The 24,979-nt window shown below is 36.7% G+C and overlaps 1 protein-coding gene across 4 annotated transcripts; it reads right to left on the reverse strand.

Moving 5' to 3' along the window:
* Positions 1-350: 350 nt before the first annotated feature.
* Positions 351-22,610, reverse strand: LOC127649589 (protein FAM163A-like). 4 transcript variants are annotated; one of them, XM_052134767.1, is made up of 4 exons: positions 22,189-22,610; positions 3,807-3,910; positions 3,460-3,574; positions 351-1,928 (listed from the first exon to the last, which is right to left on the reverse strand). In XM_052134767.1, exons 3-4 carry the CDS (start codon positions 3,550-3,552, stop codon positions 1,569-1,571), a joined length of 453 nt encoding a protein of 150 aa, XP_051990727.1. In that variant the 5' UTR covers positions 3,553-3,574; positions 3,807-3,910; positions 22,189-22,610; the 3' UTR covers positions 351-1,568. The 4 variants fall into 4 exon arrangements, with proteins under 4 accessions (XP_051990727.1, XP_051990729.1, XP_051990731.1 ...); XM_052134769.1 differs by having other exon boundaries at positions 3,460-3,596; XM_052134771.1 differs by lacking the exon at positions 22,189-22,610 and having other exon boundaries at positions 3,807-4,409.
* Between the last annotated feature and the right edge of the window lie 2,369 nt (positions 22,611-24,979).

Consider the following 24,979-nt stretch of genomic DNA (forward strand, 5'->3'; position numbering starts at 1 on the left):
TACAGTACATATAGACTAGACAGGAAACATTTCAAACATTGAAATAATTGAATCTTTATGTACATGTATTTGCATTGAGGTGAAATGGCTTTTATTACACTGATCATAATTGACCAATGCTATAAAATTTAACAGGCATTTATAAATGCTTCATTTATATTTTAAAAGCATTCTGTGAAATATGTGGACATTAGGGTACTAAAAATTTTAAACCATAGATTAATATACTTTCATATATACACACATATATATATATAATTATTATTATTTATTTTTATGTTTTTTTTTTCTTTCATTTTTGCCAAAAAAGTATTTACATCCTGTGATTTTTGTTTGAGTGACACAATGACTAACAACAGTGCTTCAGACAGCATGGATCCAGACATAAGACACAAAGAATAAATGTTAAATTCGTAAATCAATGGTTATTCAAACAAGACATAAAATAAACACATGTGCAAAGACAAGGAAATGGAATGTTCCTATAAGTATCATTTTGTCATGATTACCATAATATTACATAAATAGGGCATATTTAAAAAAAAAAAAAAAAGAAAAGAAATCCCAGTCATTTTATTCCAGTAATTTGATAATTCACATTGCTTCAAAATGATTTTCAGACTGTTGTGTTGGGTTTGTACTGTAAATTATGACACTGTTACAGATACATATTACAATTATATTGCTTAAAAAGCCCTTTATTGTAATATGTAGTGTGGTGTGAATGGACAACAAAGTGAAAAGTGAGAATAGACAATATATTATTCAATCCTGATTCTTATTTGACAATACAACAAATTTTAAAATATATATCTGTGCCATTGTGAATTTATGTTATTGTGACACATATATTTAAATATGAATAGACCAATGTGAAACAACAAAGGGACCAATCAGTAATCATTCATTTAGCATATTCCAAACTTATTAACAAGTTTTTTTGGTTTATTTCCTATCCTCAGTTAAATGTTTCAAATAAAAAAGATTTGGCATATCATACGGGATATTTTCCTGTTATATTCATGTAACTGAGCAAATTTCAATACTCCAATCTACACTCTCACATAGAAGCATAAAAGCCATTAAAAGGCATTCTTTAAAGGAAACAACAGTGAGGAGTGTTTACCAGAAATACTTGTGTTGAGGATTGTTCCAGCTCTGTTTTTCTAAATGTACTAAATTTATGCTTTATCCAAAAAAAAAAAAAAACAATGGGTAAGCATATAATATGCTATTTGCATTTTTACCTTCAAAACTTGGTAAATAAAAACCACAAACACTTGATACAGTATAATACATAGCCCTCACTGTTCTTACTTGAAAACACCACAAAAGAGAGCGGGAGGGGTGTGTAAGAGGAAAAGGAAAACAGCAAAAGAAAATGGAAGACTGAAGATGTCCTGTGTAGATCAGATCTATGTATATGCATAACATATCATCCAATAAGTCTTTTGACTCTTGGCTCTGTGGAGATCTAGGCACGGTCCCAGGTGCTCTAAAGATGGCCTGCTAAGGCCTGGTCCATACAGGGAGCTCTGTCCCAGGGTCTGTCAGCGAGTCTGTGAGGGTCAGACGTCAGTGCTAATGGCTCGAGTGTTGGTGTAAAAGTCTGGTGTGCTGCGACGGCTCAGCACAGGGCCGTACATGGCGGCCAGACCAAGGGCAGTGGCACCATGGTTCTCGTAGTGAGTTGGCATGTAGGACAGGCGTTCACCACCATTACGCATCTCATCCATGCCACGGAGGTAGTGGGGCGTGCAGGTGGGGCAGTAGTTGTGTGACGGAGCGGGGTCGTAGGGCAGCGAGAGAGGGGTGACGGCTGCCCCGTCCACCCCTGGTGCGCTGCATGCGTTGCAGGCAAACTGTGGCTGAGGATCATCGACTGAGCCCGCCTCCCCTTCGGACTCATTCCTCTTACAACAATAATACTGTGAAGGAGAGATGGTGAGGGGAAAGGGAATTCAATCAGGAATTGTCAGGATATCTTCCTTAAATTGTTAAATACCACACTTATTTGATCACAGGGGGGAAAAGCAACTCTGTAATGGGTTTTAAACAGGTATTTATATAATAATATCCACAAGAACTGGGGATCTGCAGTGCATAAATGTAATTGCACTTTCCACAAAATAGCACAAAAAGTAGTTTTAAATCTGTCCATCACAGATGTCTTTTAATAACAAATATATATATATACATATATATATATATATATATATATATATATATATATATGTATATATATATATATATATATATATATATTTAACAGTATCTCAACCTGCATAATTTCTCACCATTACAAGAAATGTATCCCTTTAAATGCTAAGTGCTCATGAACACCAATACACTATTGACAACCAAAAATCTGATTATTCAAAAATTTGAACAACGCAAGAAACGGTGTAAAGGTCGCTTAGACTGTATTCAATGACAAATCAAGATAATGGTAAAAAAGCTACATGTGTTGATCGTTTTTTTTTGCTTAGAATGTTTATGACCTTACTATGATAAACGAAAGCCATTTAAAGGGATTGTTCACCCCCCCCCCCCAAAACAAAAACATTCTCAGATCATTTACTCACCCTTATGAATGATGACCAGACCTTTCAAGCTCCGAAAACATCACAAAAAGGTAAATAAAAGTAATCCATTACATTACAGTGGTTAAATCTGTCTTCAGAAGTGATATGATAGGTGTGGATGAGAAACAGATCAATATTTTAATCCTTTTTTACTATAAATCTCGACTTTCACTTTTAGAATGAAGTGAATGAGGAGATTTATAGTAAAAAAGGATTAAAATATTGATCTGTTTCTCACCTAAAGTGATAGCATTGCTTCAAAATATGGATTACCGTGTCATATGGATTAATTTTATATACCTCTATGTGTTTTTGTGGAGCTTGAATGGTCTGTTAACCATTCACTTGCATTGACAGGACCTACAGAGCTAATAACTTCTTCTAAAAAAGAAGAAAGAATATCATGCACATCTGGGATGGCATGAGGGTGAGTAAATGATGAATTTTAATTTTTGGGTGAACTATCCCTTTGAGGCATTAACAGGACTACACACGTTGTCGGCTTACTAAGCATAATCAGTGTACGATTGTCCGATAAACACACTCACTGGCATAATAATCTCATTCCATTGTCTTAATTTGTACAAATATTGTTGACTGTAAACCTGTTACCTGTTTTGTAAGAAATAAAATAATCTAATATTTTTCAAGTTTATCAATAACTACAGACCAACATTTGGTCCCAATCAATTGCCCCTGCCAAATAATAGCTTAATGTAGTTTTTTTAATAAATGTATAAATTTTGTCTATTTAATTTTAATATTTATTTAATGTTTATATTACAAACTTTCTGAAACTTACGCAATTTCTTCTCTGTCAATTTGTGGATAGAGAATTTAAGGCTGTATTTTGTACCATATGTGCAATATTTACCTGGAGTCTACAGTAACAAAGCACTGTAATGATACACAGGAGTATTACTGTTGCGAGAATTCCTCCAGTTATGACAACAGTTCCAGCTGTCATCCGACCAGATCTCCATCAAACCCTGAAAAGCAGAAAGAGAGATACTGTAGAAAGAGAGAGAGAGAGAGAGTGAGGGGAACTCACAGGCAATTGTCTTCAGGGAAACTTAATTTCCATATGTAAAAACAGACAGATAATCTACTGTTATTCTGCTTACAGCAGCACAACACAGCTGGACATTTGATACCAAATAAAGTTAAACAACATAATAAGACAATAGGTTTCAGTACATGTGTATTGTGCTCATCACTTACATTAGAAGAGATCAGAGGGGAGGAAAGGGGCCACAGAAAGTTTGGACTGCTGCTTCTTCTGATGCATTGTTCATGGGTTGCAAACACTCAGCTGTACAATGTTTCTAGATGATGAAAAAGTTTAAATATATGATGGGGCATTGTTAAATGATTTCTATTTCAGCAAGAGGATAACAGTAACATATGCCACAGTAACCATTCCATCCACAGAGAGGCAGTATAATATAGGATAACTACCTGCAAGTGCAATCATACTGTGTTGTATATACAGCCATTCCACATACAATGCTATTTAAATAGATAATAATGTGCAATAATTAGGGCCACAATTTTTAAATATGGCTACATTTTTTATGGGAATAATGCGTTAAGGCTTACAGACTGTGTTGACAAGTTTAGTAGGAGAGACTTGTCCAAATTTAGTATCCAGGTTGGGAACAAAAACCTCTACCAACAGCACCAAGACCAGGATTCCAATATGTAAAATACAGGTTTGAATGGAGGCAAAAGAGGGCAGAAAAACGGCAAAAAGATACAGTACATTTGACTGTGAATTGAAAGCACAGGTAACACTTTACAAAAAGGTTCCATTCATTAACATTAGTTAATGTATTAGGTATCATGAACAAACAATGAACGATATATTTTTTTACAACATTTATTCATCTTATTTACTGCAAATAAAATGTTTCATTGTTAGTTCATAGTGCATTAACTAATGTTAACTAATACTACTTTTGATTTAAAAAATGTATTAGTATATGCTGAAACTAAAATTAACCAAGATTAGTTAACCCTGTAAAAGTAGTGTTGCTTGTTCGTTCATGTTAACTAATGCTGTAAGCTAATGTTAACAAACTTATTGTGAGGTGTTACCACAGCATATGTTTAAAAGAGCTATATGGACACCCCCAGTCTTTATTGTTCAGAGACTGGTTAGGATGACATCATCTACACCACAGTACAACATAAATGTAATAAAACAAACTGGAATGTGTGCGTGAAATTGTCATATTCAGTATTTGTAAGAAAAACATTTGTGATTTTCAGTTTTATTGAAGATGATTAAAATAATAATACTACATAAATAATAAAAATTCAGTAACTGAAAGTAGTATAGTATTTACTATAGATAGTATTTGGGCTAAAAAAACAACAACAAGGGGCTAAAAGCCCCCTTTGTGCCCCAGACTGGACTCCTCTAGCTACCTTTATATTAAAATTATTATTATTAATAATAATATATATATATATATATTCAATCAACAATATTTTTTCGGCCTGAAAAAATTTGACAAATGTCAATGTCTCCTTAATTCAGAACACAGACTCAAAGCCCAGCAGCATCTCAGCATGTGGTTCAAACATCAGAAGTTTTCTCTCACCAATCACACTTCCTCTTCCTGTCCATTTTCTCCAAGTAAAAGCACTAAATTATAAACAGCCATAGTGGAATTCTAATGCTGTTAAAAGCAATGTGCCATCTATTCTCCCTGGAATGTGTCCAAGCAGTGTGTTCTTGTCCTCTTCACTCCTTGCCAGCTCTTAAACTCTGAGAGGGTACTGATCTTCCATCATGGCAACAGTGACAGCAATGGGCCTCTGAAGACATGTTTCGGAGAATACTGTACATACAGCTGATGTACTTGACAAAGAGGTCACGGTAAGTACACTGAGCAAGCTTAGAATGATAAGGGTGATGGCGAGTGATTGTTATCCCATTGTGCTGAACTGTGGTGATAATAATGTTGAAGGGTTTTATTTACAACGAGGAAGAGAGAAAGAGTGGACGTATGGGAAAATATGAAACTGCCCATCACAAGCTATTTTCTATGCAAGATATTATGCAAGTAATTATTGTGACAAAAAGCAGAATTGAGACAATAATTAAAAATGGGTTGTGCATATCGTTTATAAGATAGAAGTAGACCAATATTTCGGTTTTACAGATGAATCGTGTCGATTGTTGTTTTTTGGAACTATCAGTTATCTGCAAAAATCTATTGCAATAGTTGCAGATAGTTTTTTTAGTCTTCTGTTTTCTTCTTTGTCCTGCGCTGAAGGAGTCTACAGCAAGAACAACGTGGTTATACAGTATAAAGTCATGGTTACTGTCATAACCTCCGTTCCCTGATGGAGGGAACGAGATGTTGTGTCAAATGTACTGACAAAAGGGGTCTTTCTTGAGAGCCTCACGTTCCTCTGGATTTGAGAAAAGGCCAATGAGAAATTGGCAGACAGAATTTGCATGTCCCGCCCCCTGACATACGGGTATAAGTGAAGCAGACGTTTGTCTGTCAGTCAGAATTTTAACTGAGAAGCTGAGAGTAAGGTTTGGCCATTCATAGTTGTAGGTCTAGTGTCATGGCAGGGGGGACACAACGTCTTGTTCCATCCATCAGGGAACAGAGGTTACAACAGTAACCATGACGTTCCCCTTCTGTCATTCACTCAATGTTGTGTCGAATGTAGTGACACAAGGTGTCCCATTTAAAAACGACATGCACTAGGCCGTGTTACATGAACTGCTGACACAGGTGCAAGCAAGCTACTGCGTGCTAGAAGCAGCTGTATTGGCTGCACGTAACCCTCCCCAACGCCCCCAGAAAAAGGTGTCATATACAAACCTTAGGTTCCCAGCACCCCTAAGGGGGGAACATGACTATCATGGTGGCCAATATGTCACATGGGTTGTCAAGCCACACCTGGAAGGTGGTAGGTCCTACCTAGTGAGGGAGGAGCTCTACGAACACAGCGACCAGGGGCTGAGGAACTGCCCAAGGGAGACGCGAGTTCGACGACAGGGGGACCGTACAGCGGAAAATACATCACAGGGAGTTGCCTGAAGAGGGAATTAGGCCTGTGGAGCCCTACCCCAGTACAGAGCACTTGAGGCTCATAGTGGGTCTGGGCACAATTCCGCTGAATTCGCAGGCCAGAAGGCTAGGGAGGAAGAACATCCAGGAAGCGAGAGCTAATTGGCTAACCAGGGAAAGAAGGTCCTTCCAATTTGCCAGGGAGGTGCTGTCGCGAGGAGCGTAAGATTGGAGAACCAAGTCCGAGTGGGCCAGTAAGGAGCCACTAAGGTGACTTGTTCCTCATCCTCCCTGACCTTGCACAGCACCAGTGCAAGAAGGCTCACTGGGGGAAATGCGTACTTGTGCAGCCCCTGGGGCCAGCTGTGTGCCAGCATGTCTGTCCCAAGAGGGGCCTCTGTTAGGGACTACCAGAGCGGGCAGTGGGAATTGTCTTGGGAGACAAAGAGATCTACCTTACCATTGCCATGGTCATATTCTCACAGTGAGTACATGTACCATTCACAAACACTGCCTCGGTGTGATTGCTACCCAGGCATATGAGGCAGCGTTTATGACCATCAGACTTGGAGAGAAATCGACCGCATCCAGGAACTACACAGAGGCGGAAGGGCATCTTTAAAAAGACGTGTCCTAAAAAGGACGTTCAACGCCTGCTGTGTATTGCTCTTTTGTGAGTGAAAATATACTCTTTTAGAGGGAAAAATACTTTAGAGTAGCGCTATCGAAGCGGCCCAGGGGCATGGAAGTGCACTGTGTGCAGAGAGGGAGAAAGCCGCTGGTAACGCGCCGTAGATCCAACAGCAATGCTCTGCTTATAGAGGTGAGTGGAACAGTAGTGAGACTCAGCTTGCTGCTGCACAATCGCACGGCCCCGAAGAAAAAAATGTGACTGACAGACGCACATCTGCTTCCCTTTATACCTGTATGTCTGGGGGGTGGGACATGCAAATTCTGTCTGCCAATTTCTCATTGGCCTTTTCTCAAATCCAGAGGTACTTGAGGCTCTCAAGAAAAACCCCTTGTGTCACTACATTCGACACAACGTCGAGTGAGTGACAGAAGGGGAACAGTGGCCTCTAGAGGGGAAATAAAAAAATCACTGACTGACAATATTCATCAATATTTTTATCCTCACATCTATACAAATTTTGTTATTTTGATTAGATGTATCAAGTGTACTGTAGAGGGCATGAAAAGATAAATGCAAATATATGGAAACGTGCCCTGTTAGCACTTAAATTGTGTCTCCAACACATATATTTATTTATTTATTTTTATATACACACATATATAAATAAATAAATAAATAAAAGAAATATACTTATTTCAAAGAAAATATACTTAGCTATTACTCAATATATTTTTATCTGTGAGTAAAACAAATAGGCTGGTTCTATTCTACTTTTTGAGAGCTTTTCAACAACATGACACATGACTATTTTATCAGTTTTATGTTTTTACTGATTGCAATAATTTGTACAGTGCACATTTTTTTAAATAAATTATCAAAACGGAACACTTCTGATTTGTCTTCAAATTTCAAAGCATTTATTCAGTTTCGGTCATAATGCTATACATTGTAAAGTAGAGCTTCTAAGCTTTCAAACCATACCTATTTTTTGTTGGTCAAGACTATAGTATATAGCATATATATAGCATGTATATTTTTTTCTCATTATTTTCATCTCCTGTCCAAGCTTAAAGGGTTAAAGTGCAAAATACTGTGATTTTATTTATATAAATACATTTATAGTCTGCAGGCAATGTGCACTTTACAGTGAATGTGTGCTCTCTTCTTTCATCTACTTTCAAGCATAGCACGTGATGCTCATAAAACGTGGAGTATGAACTGCTATACACACTCACTTTAAAGAGCGCAGCACATGCAGACTGTATATTTTATTTTTATTAAATCACATCCTTTTGCAGTTTAATCATCACACAAGGACATATCACGATTTCAATTTGATTAATTGTCCATTCAAGTGTAAAAGGAGTTCAGTGCATGTCCTCAAATATGCCTGTAAGCATTTAAAAGCAGATGTGTGTTAGTCAGCGTGTGAGAACTGAATTGAGTCGGTGCTCTGTACTATCGGTTTGGAAGAGACTTTTATTTTTGTATTGATATGCAGTCCAGCTCAAGTTTTATTTTTGCAAAAACCTGAAGGCAGACCTTTGAGTTTAATTTGTAGTTTTTTTATGCAGTGATGATCTGCCCTCACCCACTTTTCTCTTTACTCAAACGCTGTGCTGTGTGGTTACTTTAGATTTGGAGAGTAACTTTAAGCAACTAAGCATGTTTGGAATTATTAGTAAATCAAGAGCATTGTAAATATAACGCACATAGCTTACTTTGGCACAATGAACCAAACTCTAGCACGTCTGTTAACTCTGAGCACAAGAATGTGTGTGAAACAAGTACAGAACCACTCTGAAAACACTGTATCATCAAGCATGCTTAGACTGTGTAATTCACTACAGACAGAATAGAACCATGCTGAAACCACTCTAAAAACACTGTATCATCAAGCATGCTTAGACTGTGTAATACATTGTATCATGAGCCTCACATATGTTCTTAAATACAGAATGTGTAATACACTACAGAGAACAGAGCTGTGCACATAAAGAGCAGTGAGCAGCAAGTATAGACATTTTATGTATTTAATTAAATCGCAGCACTTGAGTTTTAATAATGGCACTAGGTCATTTAGCGATTTTGATTAATCGTTCAGCCCTACACATAACTGCTTTAACGCGCCAGTCTAAAGACATCTATATATCCTATTCTATGTATCTACATTTGCCCTCCCTTTTCTTAGCTCAGCTCTCTTCACCAGCTCACTTCCTCTCACATGCTTGGTTTTCTCAAGACCTTTCTCTCTCCTTGCCTCCTAAAATATGACTCCTCTCAACTCCAATCTTCCTCTCTGCTTCTTTTTAAAGAAGCCCATGATGACACTTTCCCTCAGTGCTTTATCAGTGCTCTGGTAGTGGTATGTCCCCCTGCCTTCCCTCCAGCACATTTGTGGACTTTGTATCTAATCTCTTATCTGTCTGACTGCACTGAGCCCAGTAGCTGTGGGGGATTCACATGTTTACGGCCCATATACTACAAAAATGTTTGCATGTGTGAAAAGTCAAATCAGATTAAACATTACAGAAAAACTTATTGAAGTACCTTGTGAAAAGTCATATGAAAGTCTGCAAATAAAGGCTGTCATACACAGTAATTGCTGTTTGCAAAATGCCTTTTAACGAACCATTGAAAAAGTGGAGTTCAAAACCCATAAGGAGGTCCTCGGAGAGATCATAACAAACAGGAACTCACAGGAAAAAGCTGTTCTCGCTTAACAAAAACTGAGGAACCAATATGCAGCTATTTGATATTCTTATTAAACACTACAAACACAAATAACAAGATTGTGCTAAAGATGAGCAAAGCTTGAAAACTAGAATGCAAATACTGCTGAACAAACCAGCTAAGACTAGCATGAATGTCCATTTTGGTTCAGGTTGGTTTTTGTCTAGTCTAGGCCACAGTCAGCATGATGATGGAGGTTGGTACAATGAATTAAATGTATTTAATCTAAATCATAGATGTACAAAACAAATCTACAAAATATCATGTGTAAAGCTACAAGTGATGCCCAGGTCAAAATTGACCCACGAACACAAAAAAGGTAAAAAAAAAAATCAATTTCTGAAATGTTATATCTCTTAAACAGTTTATTAAAAAACTGGAAAAAAGTATTATGTGCATTTTAATAGCCTTTTTTTTCCTCCCCTTTTTGCCCCAATTTGGCATGCCCAATTCCCAATGCGCTCTAGGTCCTCATGGTGGCGTAGTGACTCGCCTCAATCCGGGTGGAGGTCGAATCTCAGTGGCCTCTGTGTCTGAGACCATCAATCCACGCATCTATCATATGGCTTGTTGAGCGCGTTACCGCAGGGACCTATTATGTGTTGAGGCCCACGCTATTATCCTTGGCATCCACGCATAACTCACCACACGCCCCACTGAGCGAGAACCACATTATGGCGACCACGAAGAGGTTAACCCCTAACTCTACCCACCTTAGCAACCAGGCCAATTGGTTGCTTAGGAAGCCTGAGTCACTCAGCATGCCCTGGATTCGAACTTGCCACTCCAGGTGTGGTATTCAGCATCTTTACTTGCTGAGCTACCCAGGCCCCCCTATTTTGATAGTCTTGACAAAATCACAAAGTGTGGTTCCTGTACAAAAAACGATGTGGAATTTCAAAATGATTATCAAAATGACCCGAACGCAATAGGAGGGTTAATGTATAGTATAATTTATATATTTAACAATGGCCATAAAATAAAATATAACAGAAAATAAAAACAAAAAATCTTTTCTTTTTTTAAACCATTAAAAATCTTTTCTTTTTTTATACTACACTTCACACATTTCAGTTCTCCTGCTGGGCCCAAGTGTACTTCAGTAAAGATTAAATTATTACAAACTCTTCTTTGGCTGAGGTTTTGTGCTTTTGCATAATATTTTGTATGGATAGTATGTGAATAGAGATGCAGGGCTTGTTTCTCCCCTCACATGGGGACAAAAAAGTCAGAAAATACCATGAACAAGAACATTGACAAGAAGCCTGATAAGGTCACCAGCACACCAACATCCCATACACAACATAACTATGGTGGTCTTTTCAGCAGGAAGTCAGTGTTGTTGTTTATTGATTTTTTTTCAGTGTAAAAAACCTCATATACCACTGTTTACAGTTTTTCTCAAGTGATTTTATAAATTTCTCCAAGAGATGTCCAAAACAGGGCCCGCGGGCCAGAGTTGACCTTTGATTTGGCCCGGCTTGACGTCCAGTATCTGACAAGAGTGGAAAAATTATGAGAAAAAAATTCTATTGACGTAGCTTTAATTTAGCAGATTGCAGAGTAATGTTTTGCTCTCATAAACTCATAAAGGAGGGGTACCAGGGCAACTTTAATATTTTAATATAATACACTTTGCAAAGACTGAAATTCAGCGTGGTATTGTGGGTATGAATACAATTGCAATCATTCCCGAAAGTTCCACCTTCATAATGCGGAAAATTCCTGGAAAAATCCAGCTGGCCGCGATCATCTGTCACAGTTGTACATCTCGGCCTTGCTCCGTGCCATCATCGCACCACCCGCCTGCCCCGCCACAGTTAGAAAACAATTACCTTTGTAAAGGTAAAAAAATGCCCTCTATATGAGCCGGCCCACGACCCTCAATCAAGTTTGATTTTTGGCCATTTGTAGAAAAAGTTTGGGCACATCTGCTATAAAGTAAATGAATGTGGATATATGTCATGCTTTTCCGTGGGTGCTTGGCCATTCCAAAGGTTGCTTGATTGCTTTTCCATTGCTTGAAAAAAAGAGTTATTATGTCATAGAGGTTGTGGTCTAACACTTTGCATCCCCAGTAGGAGAAAAAACTCTACAAATGGTTTGAGAAAAGGAGAACATTGTGGAAGAAACATCAGCACAATATGTGGGTGATTCTCAAGCCACTCGTGCAACACATTATGGTGTCCCAAAAACACAAGAAAACCTTTTCCACAGGAAGAGAAAGAACAACTTGTGCAAGAGGATGAGGAAGTTTACGGTATATATATATACTGTATATATATTGTACATATGTACTTGCTATATATACTGTATAGTATTGTCTCACGCTTTATCAGGACAACAAAGCACAAATGGTGATGTTGGGTCCTTGCTGACCCTTGTTGTTGATTGTGCTGCAGACCAATTTATTTTTGTTTTTGAGATTGAAGTCATTGTAGATCTGCTCACATTAGACCAAACTCTCGGTCTGTCTCAGAGAGATATCATGATTCATAACATGATGAATTAGAGTGGCTTTCAGATCATTTGAGCCTCTTCTGTGTCTTCTTTAGTCTCATCTTAAAACCTGATGTTCTCTTCCTCTCTGCTCATCATCATTATACCATGTCCACTTTCTCTTTCCTCAACTCTTTCAATGCACACCCCTGAAAGAGTTGAGAAATCCTTCAGCATTCCTCACCACAACTTCCTCCTATTTCCTCTTTCTCTACCCACTTTTCTCTGTCTACACCTCTTTTATTATCCTTCTTTTTCTTCCTCTCTGCTTGTTTGCTCTGAGTTTTTATAGATAGCAATTTCATGATAGTTGTGTGAACGATTTAGTAAATTGCATTTTCTTTACTGTGTGCATTACTAAGGCAGCAGGTAGCAATGTGATGCTATTCAACAACCTGACATATACGTTTGAGAAATTTGCTTTGATTTAGTTAAAAGCATTTACCTTATTTTTATACATAATTTTATTAGTGTTTCGAGAAAATTATGAAACTCAAGAATGTTCAACTTGTTTAGGACTATTAATGTTCAGATGGCTATGTTCATTGTTTTGAAAATATTGACCTTAGGTAAAATGTGTAAAATCAATTGAGAAAACTGTAATTCATTCATGACAAACTAAATAGCAAACTAAATAGCACAATACAAATGTCCTATATTCTTAATGAAAAAATACTAATAACACAAAAGAATTACTAGCACTGAACCCCTGTTTTACATGTGATGACGTGTACTGTTACTGTCAAACAACTAATATCACTGAACATTCTCATTCTTCACACGCATGATTTTGACAACTTTGCAACAAAACAATCACAGCACTATGCCGCTTATGGCAAACAACTTTAAAAGAGCTGAGATTGCACTCAGTATGGACAGCGTTAAGGGCCATTACTGGAACAGTACAAGCTTTCATTTACTCTAATGGCAGTTTTAGCCTTTATAACCAATTTTAATCACAGAGCATATTAAGAGAAGCAAAGAGAAGGAAATTCCCTAACAGTGGACTGGTTTGTTAAAGGATTTCTCATAATCCCTTTTCATTGTGCAGAATTCCCTGACGCTTGACTGGTTTGTTAAAGGATTTGAAAAGATCATGTTCTGTTTTTCTTTGGGAGCTGAGAGTAGAATTGGACTGAAGGCCAAAGGTTTCATAATTAATGCATTTCCCATTTCACAGATCACTCTGGTGTTGAGTTTATTTCATTTAAAAAACTAGGTTTTCCTCCTGGTCAGACTCTAGGCACCGAACAGAGAGAACAAGAAAGAAATGAGGAGGAATATTTCTATGTTTTGTCACTCACATGCCATAACAGGGTTGATCTGTCAGTCAAACAAATGGTCCACATAAGCTCACCAAACAGTCTGATCTCACAGACAGAGTAGGTTGATTTTCTTTAGCTAAAATTGGTCTGTGCTTAATGAAATGTGAAACACTGCCCCCAGTGGCAAAAGCAGTAAATGTTGCTGGGCGTATGTGCAAATGTGAGCTCCATTTTCTGAAAGTAAGTATAGCTGAAGGCCGGAGATCTCTAAATGGGGGCATAATCACCAAAAGTGTGCGTTTGAGTCGGCAACTGGTCTGCAACTAAACATCTGAAAGAACGAAAACTGATTGTGTGGGGCAAATTTACTAAGAATTAATTTTTTGCACTCACTAACTGCACTCATTTGGCGCTTGGTTCACTAAAGGAATTATGCAGATCTGGCAACTGTGCAAACATGCCCACAAAAATGCTGGTGAGCGCAATTCTGATCTTGCGGTTCGATTCTGAGTGCAATATCCGAGAATAACGCAGACCATCGCATTTGACCCAACCTGCAGGGACTGAACAGCATAACTTTGATCCAAACACCTAGATCATCTCTTAAACATGTGGAACGTGCGCTTAACGACACCACACATCTGGATATATGCCAGGTTATAACACACAAATCATTTAATGAGTATTTGATTAATTACTGATGAAATAATGTTTTTTTTTCACAAACAGTTCTTTTAAATAAAATTCATTTTACTGCCTACTTTAATTTGGCGGTAATAGTAGGCCTACGATGTAAATTGCACCGTTTTTTGAATGAAGCGCAATCTTTAATGAGCCAAATTTAAATAGAAAGAAGGTGTGTTTGCATAGAAATTAATGACAATGACTTCATTTAAACATTGAAGACGCAGTACTATTTCAGCATCGATTGCGCTGAAATACCATGCGCAAAAGTGCCGCAACTGTTTAGTGAATCTGCCCCTAAGTCTATAAAGGCCCTGATATACTTATTGAAGAACAAATGGGTGTGATGTCATTTTTAAAAAAGTCTGGCCAAAAAGAAGGTGTTTTTGAGTTTGTTTCGGTGGTTCATAACAGCTCGCCGGTGCAAACTTTTAGGAAAACTTCTTACTAACTGCTAAACACCTTCTTACTGCCATTGGTCCATGTCATCAGCAGATCTGACCAGAAGCTCTGCCTACTTTGAAGCGTACAGCTAATTATGTTTACCTTGTCCATTCAGGCAAGATCAGTCAACATGAACACACCGGTGTGCAGATTTATTAGCGAGCTGATGCAAACATGCCTAAATCCAACATCTGTATGACTGTTTATGTAGATAAAATTTCCAAGACCATGTCATGCAATTTTTGGTTTGATTAATTAGTCTACAAAATTAATAAAATCTACTCAAATACTCACAAGTGCACATTTATGTGCCATCTGCAGCAAAAGCCATTCACACATCTGCCCAAAGTAAGATATGCCTCTCTTGACCTCATTGTTTTGTCTGCATTTTGCCCATTAACACTCTTTTATCCAGTACACACATCTTTGCTGTAGTATCAGTGTCATCATAAATTATAAAGTGTAATCAGCGCATTTTATGGCCACGTATAGTGTATAAGCTCAATAGCTCCATGAAGTCAGACTGTAAACAAGACAAATTTTACAACATTATCTACTGCATATATTACTTTAAAACATAATCAAGTGTTTATAACAGCTTCTTTTACTGACCTTATGTGAATTCTACTCATAGAATGAGGCATATACTCTAGTCATTGATAACACATTTTAATGTCACACACTTAAGGTTTTACATGTAGTCTTGAGTGTCCTCATATTTAAATGTAATTCTAAATGCCTCCTACATCTGAATGTTTGCAAACAGTATACCGTTGCTTGGCTGTTTCAAACTTCTTTTTACCCCTGAACGAAGAACAAAGAAGAACTTCTTAGGAAGTATATCAGGGCCTCAAGTATGTGCAGGGCACCGACTGCAAGTCATGAACTGTAGTGTGCGCTTGGCCTTAGGTGCTCAAAAATGTCTATATAATAGAGTAATGGCAAAAATTATTGTGACTAAATATCTTTCTGTGACATGTTTTTATTGTTGAAAATTGGTTTGTTTTAGGTCAGGTTAAGAGATCAGGTTAAGAAATCTAAAATATACAAGATTTGCCACTTCGGTATGCAGTAAAATACTATTTACATGCACATGAATGGAAGTTAATAGAACACAAATTCTAGTGTGACTGCACCTTAATAGGTAAAGGTGGGCCCAGTTGCAAAAAAAAAAAAAAAGAAAAACTTTAAGTGAAGAAAATTTGTATTTTTACTAAGGGTAACTTAAAGGCAAACTATTATGCCCCTTTTACAAGATGTAATATAAGCCTCAGGTGTCCCCAGAATGTGTCTTTGAAGTTTCAGCTAAAAATACCAGAGGGATCATTTATTATACCATGTTATAAATGCCACTTTTTGGGTGGAATCAAAAACACGCTGATTTCGTGTGTGTCTCTTTCAATGCAAATGAGCTGCTGCTCCCACCCCCTTTCCGGAAGAGGGATGTGCCTTTTACAGCTTGTGCGTCAGATACTAAAGCAACAACAAATCAGAGCCAATGTGACTGACAGCGTAAATACCGGAGTTCAGCCATATATGTATGAATATATATATGTATATCTTGTCTCCGTGAATACAGTCAGAGACAATGGTAACTGAGAGTAAGCATTTTCGGGTTTTTAAAAATAACAACATAGCTCTGGTCTCTGTGAATACAATCAGAGACGATGGTAACTTTAGCTGCATTAGCCGTGGAATCAGCTAACAAGCGCATTCAGAAAGGTGATTTGCAAACATTCACAAAATATAAAGTGCGATACTTACATCTTCAGGATATAAAGCTGGAACACAAACATTTGTTACTGATTCATGCTTGAGAATCAAATTTATTTTAATCATGCTTTATATTGACCCTCATTCACAAAGCAGTCCGGTGTAAAATGATTTGCACACTGCAAACATACACATATTTTGTACATTTGGGGCACAATTCCTTCAAAAACAAAACTTGTCCACTGCGTCTTCAGTGGCTCTGATGCAGGGAGTACATACTTATGTTCACTTTTACAGCCAACAACAGAGCACTTATGATGCTTACGAAGCTGAGACATTATTCTTCTCACTGTATCTGCTCCAGCATGGAAAAAAATGTCGGACTGTGTGTAGATCACTCAGGGAAGGATCTATGATAATAGGGTGGAGTCCGTCACCAGTCGTGAGCGAGGCCTGCTCTAATGTGACGTCGCTTTAGACCAGAAACAAAAACAGTTAATTTTGTCACACTGTTTTTGATTAATAGAAATATAAGAAAGAGTGGGTGGACTTTTAACATTGTAGGGTGGTTGTGTACACACAAACACATCATAGCTGTAAGAAGGACCCAGATTCATAGAACCACTCTGTTCAGTTCAGACATGGACCCTAAAATTGTCACCAAGAGATCCACTATTTAAAGAAATCCCAGAACGGAGAGACTAAATGTTCAGGCCACCTTATTTTAGTCTTTTCACCGTCATCATCATCACCTTCAACTCTGATCAAATCATTAATCTCGCATGATTTGACCAAGGTTGAAATAGATCTATGATGTAGAAACTGATAAGATTCTCAAATTATTCATTCTTTTGCCACTTTATTTCTCCATGATTGTTTTAAATCTAACCAACCAATTCAATGTTTTTCACTATAAAAATGCTCTCCATACCCAGAATGCCTGCCGCAGCCAGTCTTAGCCTCTCTCTCTCTCTCTCTCTCTCTCTCCAGCTGAGCCTGTATATGCCAGTGGGTCTTTGCTGCCTTATTTATGGACAGCCAAGCATGCAGATCCCGCCCCAAGGACAAATCAAGAGACAGCTTCAGATGTCAGGCTATAAAGCAGCTGCTGACTGGGTTCTTATTCAGCAATTGATGCTACCCCAATTCATTCTCTGGCATTTACTAGAAGTACAGAGACATAATTAAAAAATGTATCGTGAATTGTATGATTTGACAGACATAATCACTTAAGGGGAGAGACACAATTTACACAAATGCTGTTTACTATGTCAAATATTCTGATACTGATAATGTCTCAATGTGTTTGAAGCAGACTCTAGTCTGTAGTGGGGGAATAAGTTTATTAAAAAAAACAAAAAACTGAAATAAAACTATTTATTTTCATAATGAATAATGTATATATATATATATATATATATATATATATATATATATATATATATATATATATATATATATATATATATATATATATATATATTAACAATGCAGTTTTAACAAGTAGGCCTAAGTGTTTAATGTAAAACAGTTTCCATGTTCCCATTTTAAGTAGTGTTAAACGATTATGCTTTAAAAACACTTAATTTTTCACGGCACGCCTTATAGCTAAGAAATGCTTACAATGTTGATTTATAGTGTTGCATAACATTGTATTAAATTGGCACAGAGTAAAACAAGTATGTTAAGTTCAAAGACTGAATACATCAGAAAAATCTGTAAAAAGCACACAAGCCCATAGACAAATCTATTCAGAACTGCAAATAGTGGTTTGAAGGAGTATAAAACAAACTTTGCAACATTTGCACTACAGTGTCAGCTTGTTCAGAAATAGTAGTTATCATGACTAGTGAAAACCCCTAAAATCAACCAACAGAAATGCTGCCATGATGACCTGCTACATATTTACAGTTCATTTGCACAGCATAATTCATACAGAGTGCAAATGCCAATGCAATGAAGTGTGCATACATCCAACTCAGCAATAAGTATTCGACCTATCTCTGGATAGCTCTAGCAATCCTAAACTGATGACTCAGATTTTGTATGTTCTGTTCACTCATAAACACATTGTAATTTGTTTTTGATCTGTGCTATGTAAGTCAGCCACCAATAGAAAGAACTGCAATCACAATGCTGAGAGCTGATCTATGATGTCACTTATAACAATGCTGTAAGGGAGATAAAAAGGTGAACACCCTTCTTCATTATTAAAATGAACCTCTCCTCCACTGCCGTAAGAGCCAGTTCTTGCTCCGTAAAATGGAGAAGCAGGAGCTCTGATCATTTTTGAATGAATCCCTGCTCTTGATTTAATAGCATGAATATTTTAGTGAGGGGGCCTCTAACTTTGCACTTGAAATCATAGCTAGCCTGAAATTTTAAAGATGGCCCATTTCAATTATTCAAATATCATTCCTGTAACAATATTTTTCCATCTCTGCGCCAGTTAGCCAGGTAGCCCCATTCTCTTCAAAACGCACTCATCTCTGCTGTGTATGGAGAGAATATATTTATGTCTAAATCTGGGACAGCTGCATGGATTTTAAAAATTTAGCGTAACAGGTGGAATATCTCCATTCTGTTTTCTTTGATAAAGAGTAGAAATGAAATACTGCCCATATTATATACCATACTGAACTTAGATCATGATTATATAATGTCAAAAGTGTTAGAAAATGTAGGAGCAGACTGTTAGAATCAGAATATTTTTTTTTATATGTGATAATGCTTACATATGACTACAAGCTTAAAGGACAGACCTAAAGTTCTGTAATTATTTTTTATGCCTACAGGTAAACCTGTTTTTACCATGTGAAAAATAAAAGTACTTTTTTTAAGTAATTATTATGAGATTTTAAGTCACATTTATGAGACTAAAAAGACATAATTATTAGATTTAAAGTCATTATTTTGAGACAAAAAGTTAAAAAAAAAAATGTGATAGTAAATTATAAGATAAAAAGTCAAAATTGTGAGATTAACTTGCCATAATAATGAGACACTAAGTCATTATTATGAGATAAAAAGTCAGAATTATTAGTAAGTTATAATTGTAATATAAGTCAAAATTATGAGATCAAAGTCATAATGAGATCAAATTAGGGCTGCGTCAATACAATCAAATATCGATATAATCGCAATATTTGTTCTCATGATATTATATTGATCGGTATTTAAATCCACGTATAGATACTTAAATTAAACTATCTGTCTATTCACATCATGCAAACACAAAACAAAGTTGGCACACTTAATTTCAAATCAATTTGATGAGCTCGCCCAGAGACAAAAACGTGATGTTTTGATCTACATGCTCTTCAGACATCAGTAGATAACAAAAATATACCCAAATTAATTGGAATTGAAATTGATTCGTAATCGAATAAAATTATGATATAGTGTTGTATCGCAATATGTCAAATCATGACATGTGTATTGCAATACATATCGTATCGCTAGGTGCCAGCCGATACCAACCCTATATCAAAGTCATAATAATGAGATACAGATATAATAATTTTTAATCTCACAATTATGATTTACTATTTTATATTTATGAATTTTGACTTTCATATCATAATTATGACTGTCATAAACATGACTTTAAATAAAATTATTATAAATTTGAATTTCAAAATGATTACATATTATCTCATAATTATTACTTTTTATCAAAAAAATTATGACTTTGAATCTAATAATTATAACATTATCTCATAAACATAACCTAGTATCTTATTATTTTGACCATCCAAAACACGACATGTACAAACAAATTCGTTTATATGTTTTAATGTGGCAGAAATGGGCTTCCAAAAGTAAACGGATCACCTAAAAAACAGAACAAATATTATAGGTGATATATACTATAAAACAGCTGTGGTCTTCTTGTCAATCCCGAACTCTCACAATGTGGCATGAATTATAACGTTCAGTTCATTACTGAGAGGTTGAACCTTTTGTATAGAAAAGAATAACATAAATTGACCATTGGTCAGTTAGATTCACAGCAGAAGTTTCAAACACCTTAAAGTGTTATATTAATATGATACAGTGAAGCCCAACTATCTTTCACCATACATAGGGCCTACAATTTTCTCTTTGCTAAAGTAAAGCAATATTACTGAAAGGGATAGTTCACCCCAAAATTTTTATTCTCTCATCATTTACTCCCTTTCATGCCATCCCAGATATGTATGAGTTTCTTTCTTCTGCAGAACACAAACAAAGATTTTTAAAAGAATATCTCAGCTCTGTATGTCCATACAATGCAAATCACATAAGAACAGCATAAATCCAGTGGTGTAATATATGTTTTCTGAAGGTGATGAAATCACTTTGGCTGAGAAACAGATCAATATTTCATCATTTTTTACTATAAAGAGGAGATTTATAGTAAAAAAAGGACTTAAATATTGATCTGTATCTCACCCACACCTATCATATAACTTCTGAAGACATTGATTTAACCACTGGAGTCATGTGGATTACTTTTATGCTGACTTTCTGTGCTTTTTGGAGCTTGGACAGTCTGTCAACCATTCACTTGCATTGTATGGACCTACAGAGCGGAGATATTCGTCTAAAAATCTTTATGTGTGTTCAGCAGAAGAAATAAAATTGTACACATTTGGGATGGCATCAGGGTGAGTAAATGATGAGAGAAATTTCATTTTTGGGTGAACTATCCTTTAATGCCCATCTACATGTGTCATAGTCTTTGAGCTACAAGCAATAGCATTGCTTGAGACGGTGACAAGACTCTTCAGTCTCTCAGAATTGTTCTCAGTAAAGCCCTTGATGGGATCTTCACTGTCAAGACAACTCACAGTGGGATAGGCTTGAAAAACATCTGACATTGTAGTTTACCACAGCCTGACTGAAACAAACACGTTCCTTCAAGCAGTACATCTGCCAGGAGCACACTACTGGAGATCTTGCCATGTAAATCCACCCAAACAAATAGTTGAAAAGCAGTTCCAAACACACCAGGCCCCCCTTGGCAGATCGAGCATCACTGGCCTAGAAATCATGTCTCTACTAAAACAGCATCTGTGTATGTATCGTGGCTGCTAGGAACAGACAACATATGCTTCCCCCAGTGGAAAACATGACTTCTTTGCCAAAAGCTAGGAAACAACTCAGCATGAGACATGTGACTTCTGTCATTCTCATACATCACACATTTGCAATACACAAAAGACATGCAACAAAATGAAAAATAAAAGTGTACACTTTATATGATAATATTTTGCTTTGTGTTCTCTGAATAATGAATAGTGAGCCCACATTGTTCTTTTCACACCTCTTGCATGATCACTTTAGAGAGAGAGAGAGAGAGAGAGAGAGAGAGCGAGAGAGAGAGAGCATTACCATGATTTTTAAATATTTTATTTTAATAATGATGAGCTGCACTGAGCATAAATGCAGGCAAAGAGCATCCAACAAGATCCAGATACTAATATGTAGGCTATTTATATATATAATTATTTTTTTCCCCAATTTGAATTAAAAACCCAACCCATACACATATTGGACTGAATTATCCTTTTCAAACCATGCATACAAGTGCATCTACTCATTTCAATTACCTTAAGAACCTGTGCCTCCTTCTCCCAAAATGTTTGAAAAGCAGGGTGCAGGGTTATTATTCCAAATGACTGCTGTCGCTCAGCAGTGAACACTACTACTGCATGTGTCAATCTGGCAAGGGTTCTCCGAGCATTTGCCTCGTTAGCAGAAACACAGTCCACTGCAAAGCGAGCTTTTATTACCTAAAGGGATGGCTATCACATCATCATTTGCTGCGGCTACAATTCCGTATCCCTCTCCGTTCAGGCGCGTTTACGGTGTAAGAGACAATAACATATTCGGGCACGCAAATGAATGAGTTGCATTATATAGATTGCGGATCGGAAAAAGCCGGTATGTTTAAGTTGTAGACTAAGAAGAGCGGCGATTGTCCCTCAGGAGTACGTAACAGCCTGTGCGATGATACTGCACGGGCAGAAGGGGTCAGAAGAAAAAAAAAACACACCTTTATAGACGTTAAATGAGAGGAAAGCATCAAGCGCCAGCGTAAAGCATACGTCACGCTTCACATGGCCACCGTCCAGAGAATATAGCAAGTAAAGTGACAGCATTCACATGACACTTGACTTTATATTTGGAAAACATGCATGGTGGGTTTATAATAATCAATTAATTACACAAACGTGAGCTATTAAAAAGAATAATTTTAACAGTTTTTTTTTTAAATAATTATTTAAACAGGAATGTACATAAATAAATTGCAATGCGTTTGAGTGGGGAAACTATGAAGGGAATTATATAGCCTATGTTAAAGGGATAGTTCACCCCAAAATGAACATTTTCTAATTTGCTCACCCTCATGCCATCCCATATGTGTATGACTTTCTTTTTTCTGCTAAAAACTAATTATTATTTTTAGAAGAACATCTCAGCTCTGTAGGTCCATACAATGTAAGTGAATGGTGGCCAGAAATCTGAAAATCCAAAAGCAGATAAAAGCAGCATAAAAGTAATCCATAAGACTACACTGGCATCTGGATGGACTAATTCAACACAATTTCCAATACCTCACCAACACAGGTATTTTGATCGACACACAGCCACAGTCCAGAGTTGCAGTACAAGTGTTCTTCTTGAATGTGGGCAAATACAAATGAGTGCTTTGAAAGCAGCCACCAGGCAGAGTGTGGGTAACGAACTGAGTCTGTATTTGGTATTATGGATACAGTAAAGACTGATATCATTATACAGTACTTAATATTTATATATATTCTGATTTTGGTGTCCTCTGGATATCTAAGTACTGGTATGTATTACATCCCTGCAAAAAACATTCAGGGCTTTACTAAAAACATTTGGGGCTTAAACCCTAGTAGGCCACCTCTAGCGCCACCCATGCCACCAGTTCAAAATCGGAGATTATGAGTGCAGAGTAAAGCTGTGCTTGTTACTCTGGTTTCTTTTGGAAATATTTTCGCTGATGGAAAATAAATGCTTGAATTTAACTAGCCAAATATTGTTTGAAAGTTATTTAATATTATTTATTTTTATGTTTAAAGGGTTCATGTCAGGAGGAATAAAAATGTCCTTAATATTTGACATACCAAATTAGAAGTCATCACAGGCATATTTTGTCTCGCATCAACAAAAATGTTCTCTGTCTACTATCTTAAAGTATAAAGACATTCACAAAAAAGAGTGCAAAAAGAAAATATGAATCCTATTTACTTTGTGTGCATTTTGTAAAAAAAAAAGGGACAACTTTTCAGAAGATAATACCTTCAGCTTAAAGTGTCAAGGTATCAAGAAAGGTTACATCTCTGAGTTATGCCTGTCATTTCTATTTTTGAGAGGTAAAATATACGGTTCACGTTTTTAAATTAGCTTACCTCTTAAATAAAATTTCTGTCATCATTTACTCACCCTCATGTCATTCCAAACAGTGAGGAGATGTTATGCAGAATGTTAAGGACTGACAGCCTCGGTCATTGTTCACGTTTACTGATACAAGTATAAGAGGTTATTGTATTATAAAAACATACTGTAAGTTTCAGAACTCAAAACTTCCTCTCCAGTCCAAAAAGACAATTTATTGTTTCTTAAAAACGACTCAGGTTTATATTGGCTACATTATGACATCACAGTGCAGTGTCATTTGAATAAACCCACCTCCACAATTTACGAAATTGTCACGATGAACTGATAAAGCGATTCAAATGTCAAGTTAGGTCACCAGACATTGTTGTGTTCCTGGCTGTGGAAAAACTGCAGCCTCCTGAAGGATCTCAAAATTAGGAATGAGTGTTCCTGAACATGTCAATATGGGATTATATGTTTTGTTTGGCACATTTCTCTAAGGATTCATTTGAGAACCATTATGATTCAGACTTTGCAAATAAACAAAGGCTATATTGAAAGATTGAGTAGTGCCAACTATATTGGACACAACAGTGATGCCGGTGAGTAATACATTTTAAATAAATGAGTAATACTACGGTTTCTGTCTGCGTTTGTTTGATATGTAATGAATTGTATAGTCAGCTGATTTTATTGAAAAATAAACCATGATAAGGACTCCAGCACAGAGCGGATCAGGCTTATTACACTGTTACACAGAGAGCAATGAAAGAACATTTTATAGTACAAGCTAGTGGCTTGAGTCTCACCTGTCTTGTATTAGCCAGGATGTCCCATAATACAGCCAAAATGAATGCATCGGGATGCCCATTCTCCCATATTTAAGCAGCAAAACCCCTCCCCCGTCGACTGGAAAACATACCGTATTTCTCATCACACTGGATGGGTATTGAAGAGTATTGTGTATCTTAACACAGTGGGCATGTGTATTTA

Source organism: Xyrauchen texanus, chromosome 9 (genome assembly GCF_025860055.1).
Source record: "Xyrauchen texanus isolate HMW12.3.18 chromosome 9, RBS_HiC_50CHRs, whole genome shotgun sequence".
Lineage (NCBI taxonomy): Eukaryota > Metazoa > Chordata > Actinopteri > Cypriniformes > Catostomidae > Xyrauchen > Xyrauchen texanus.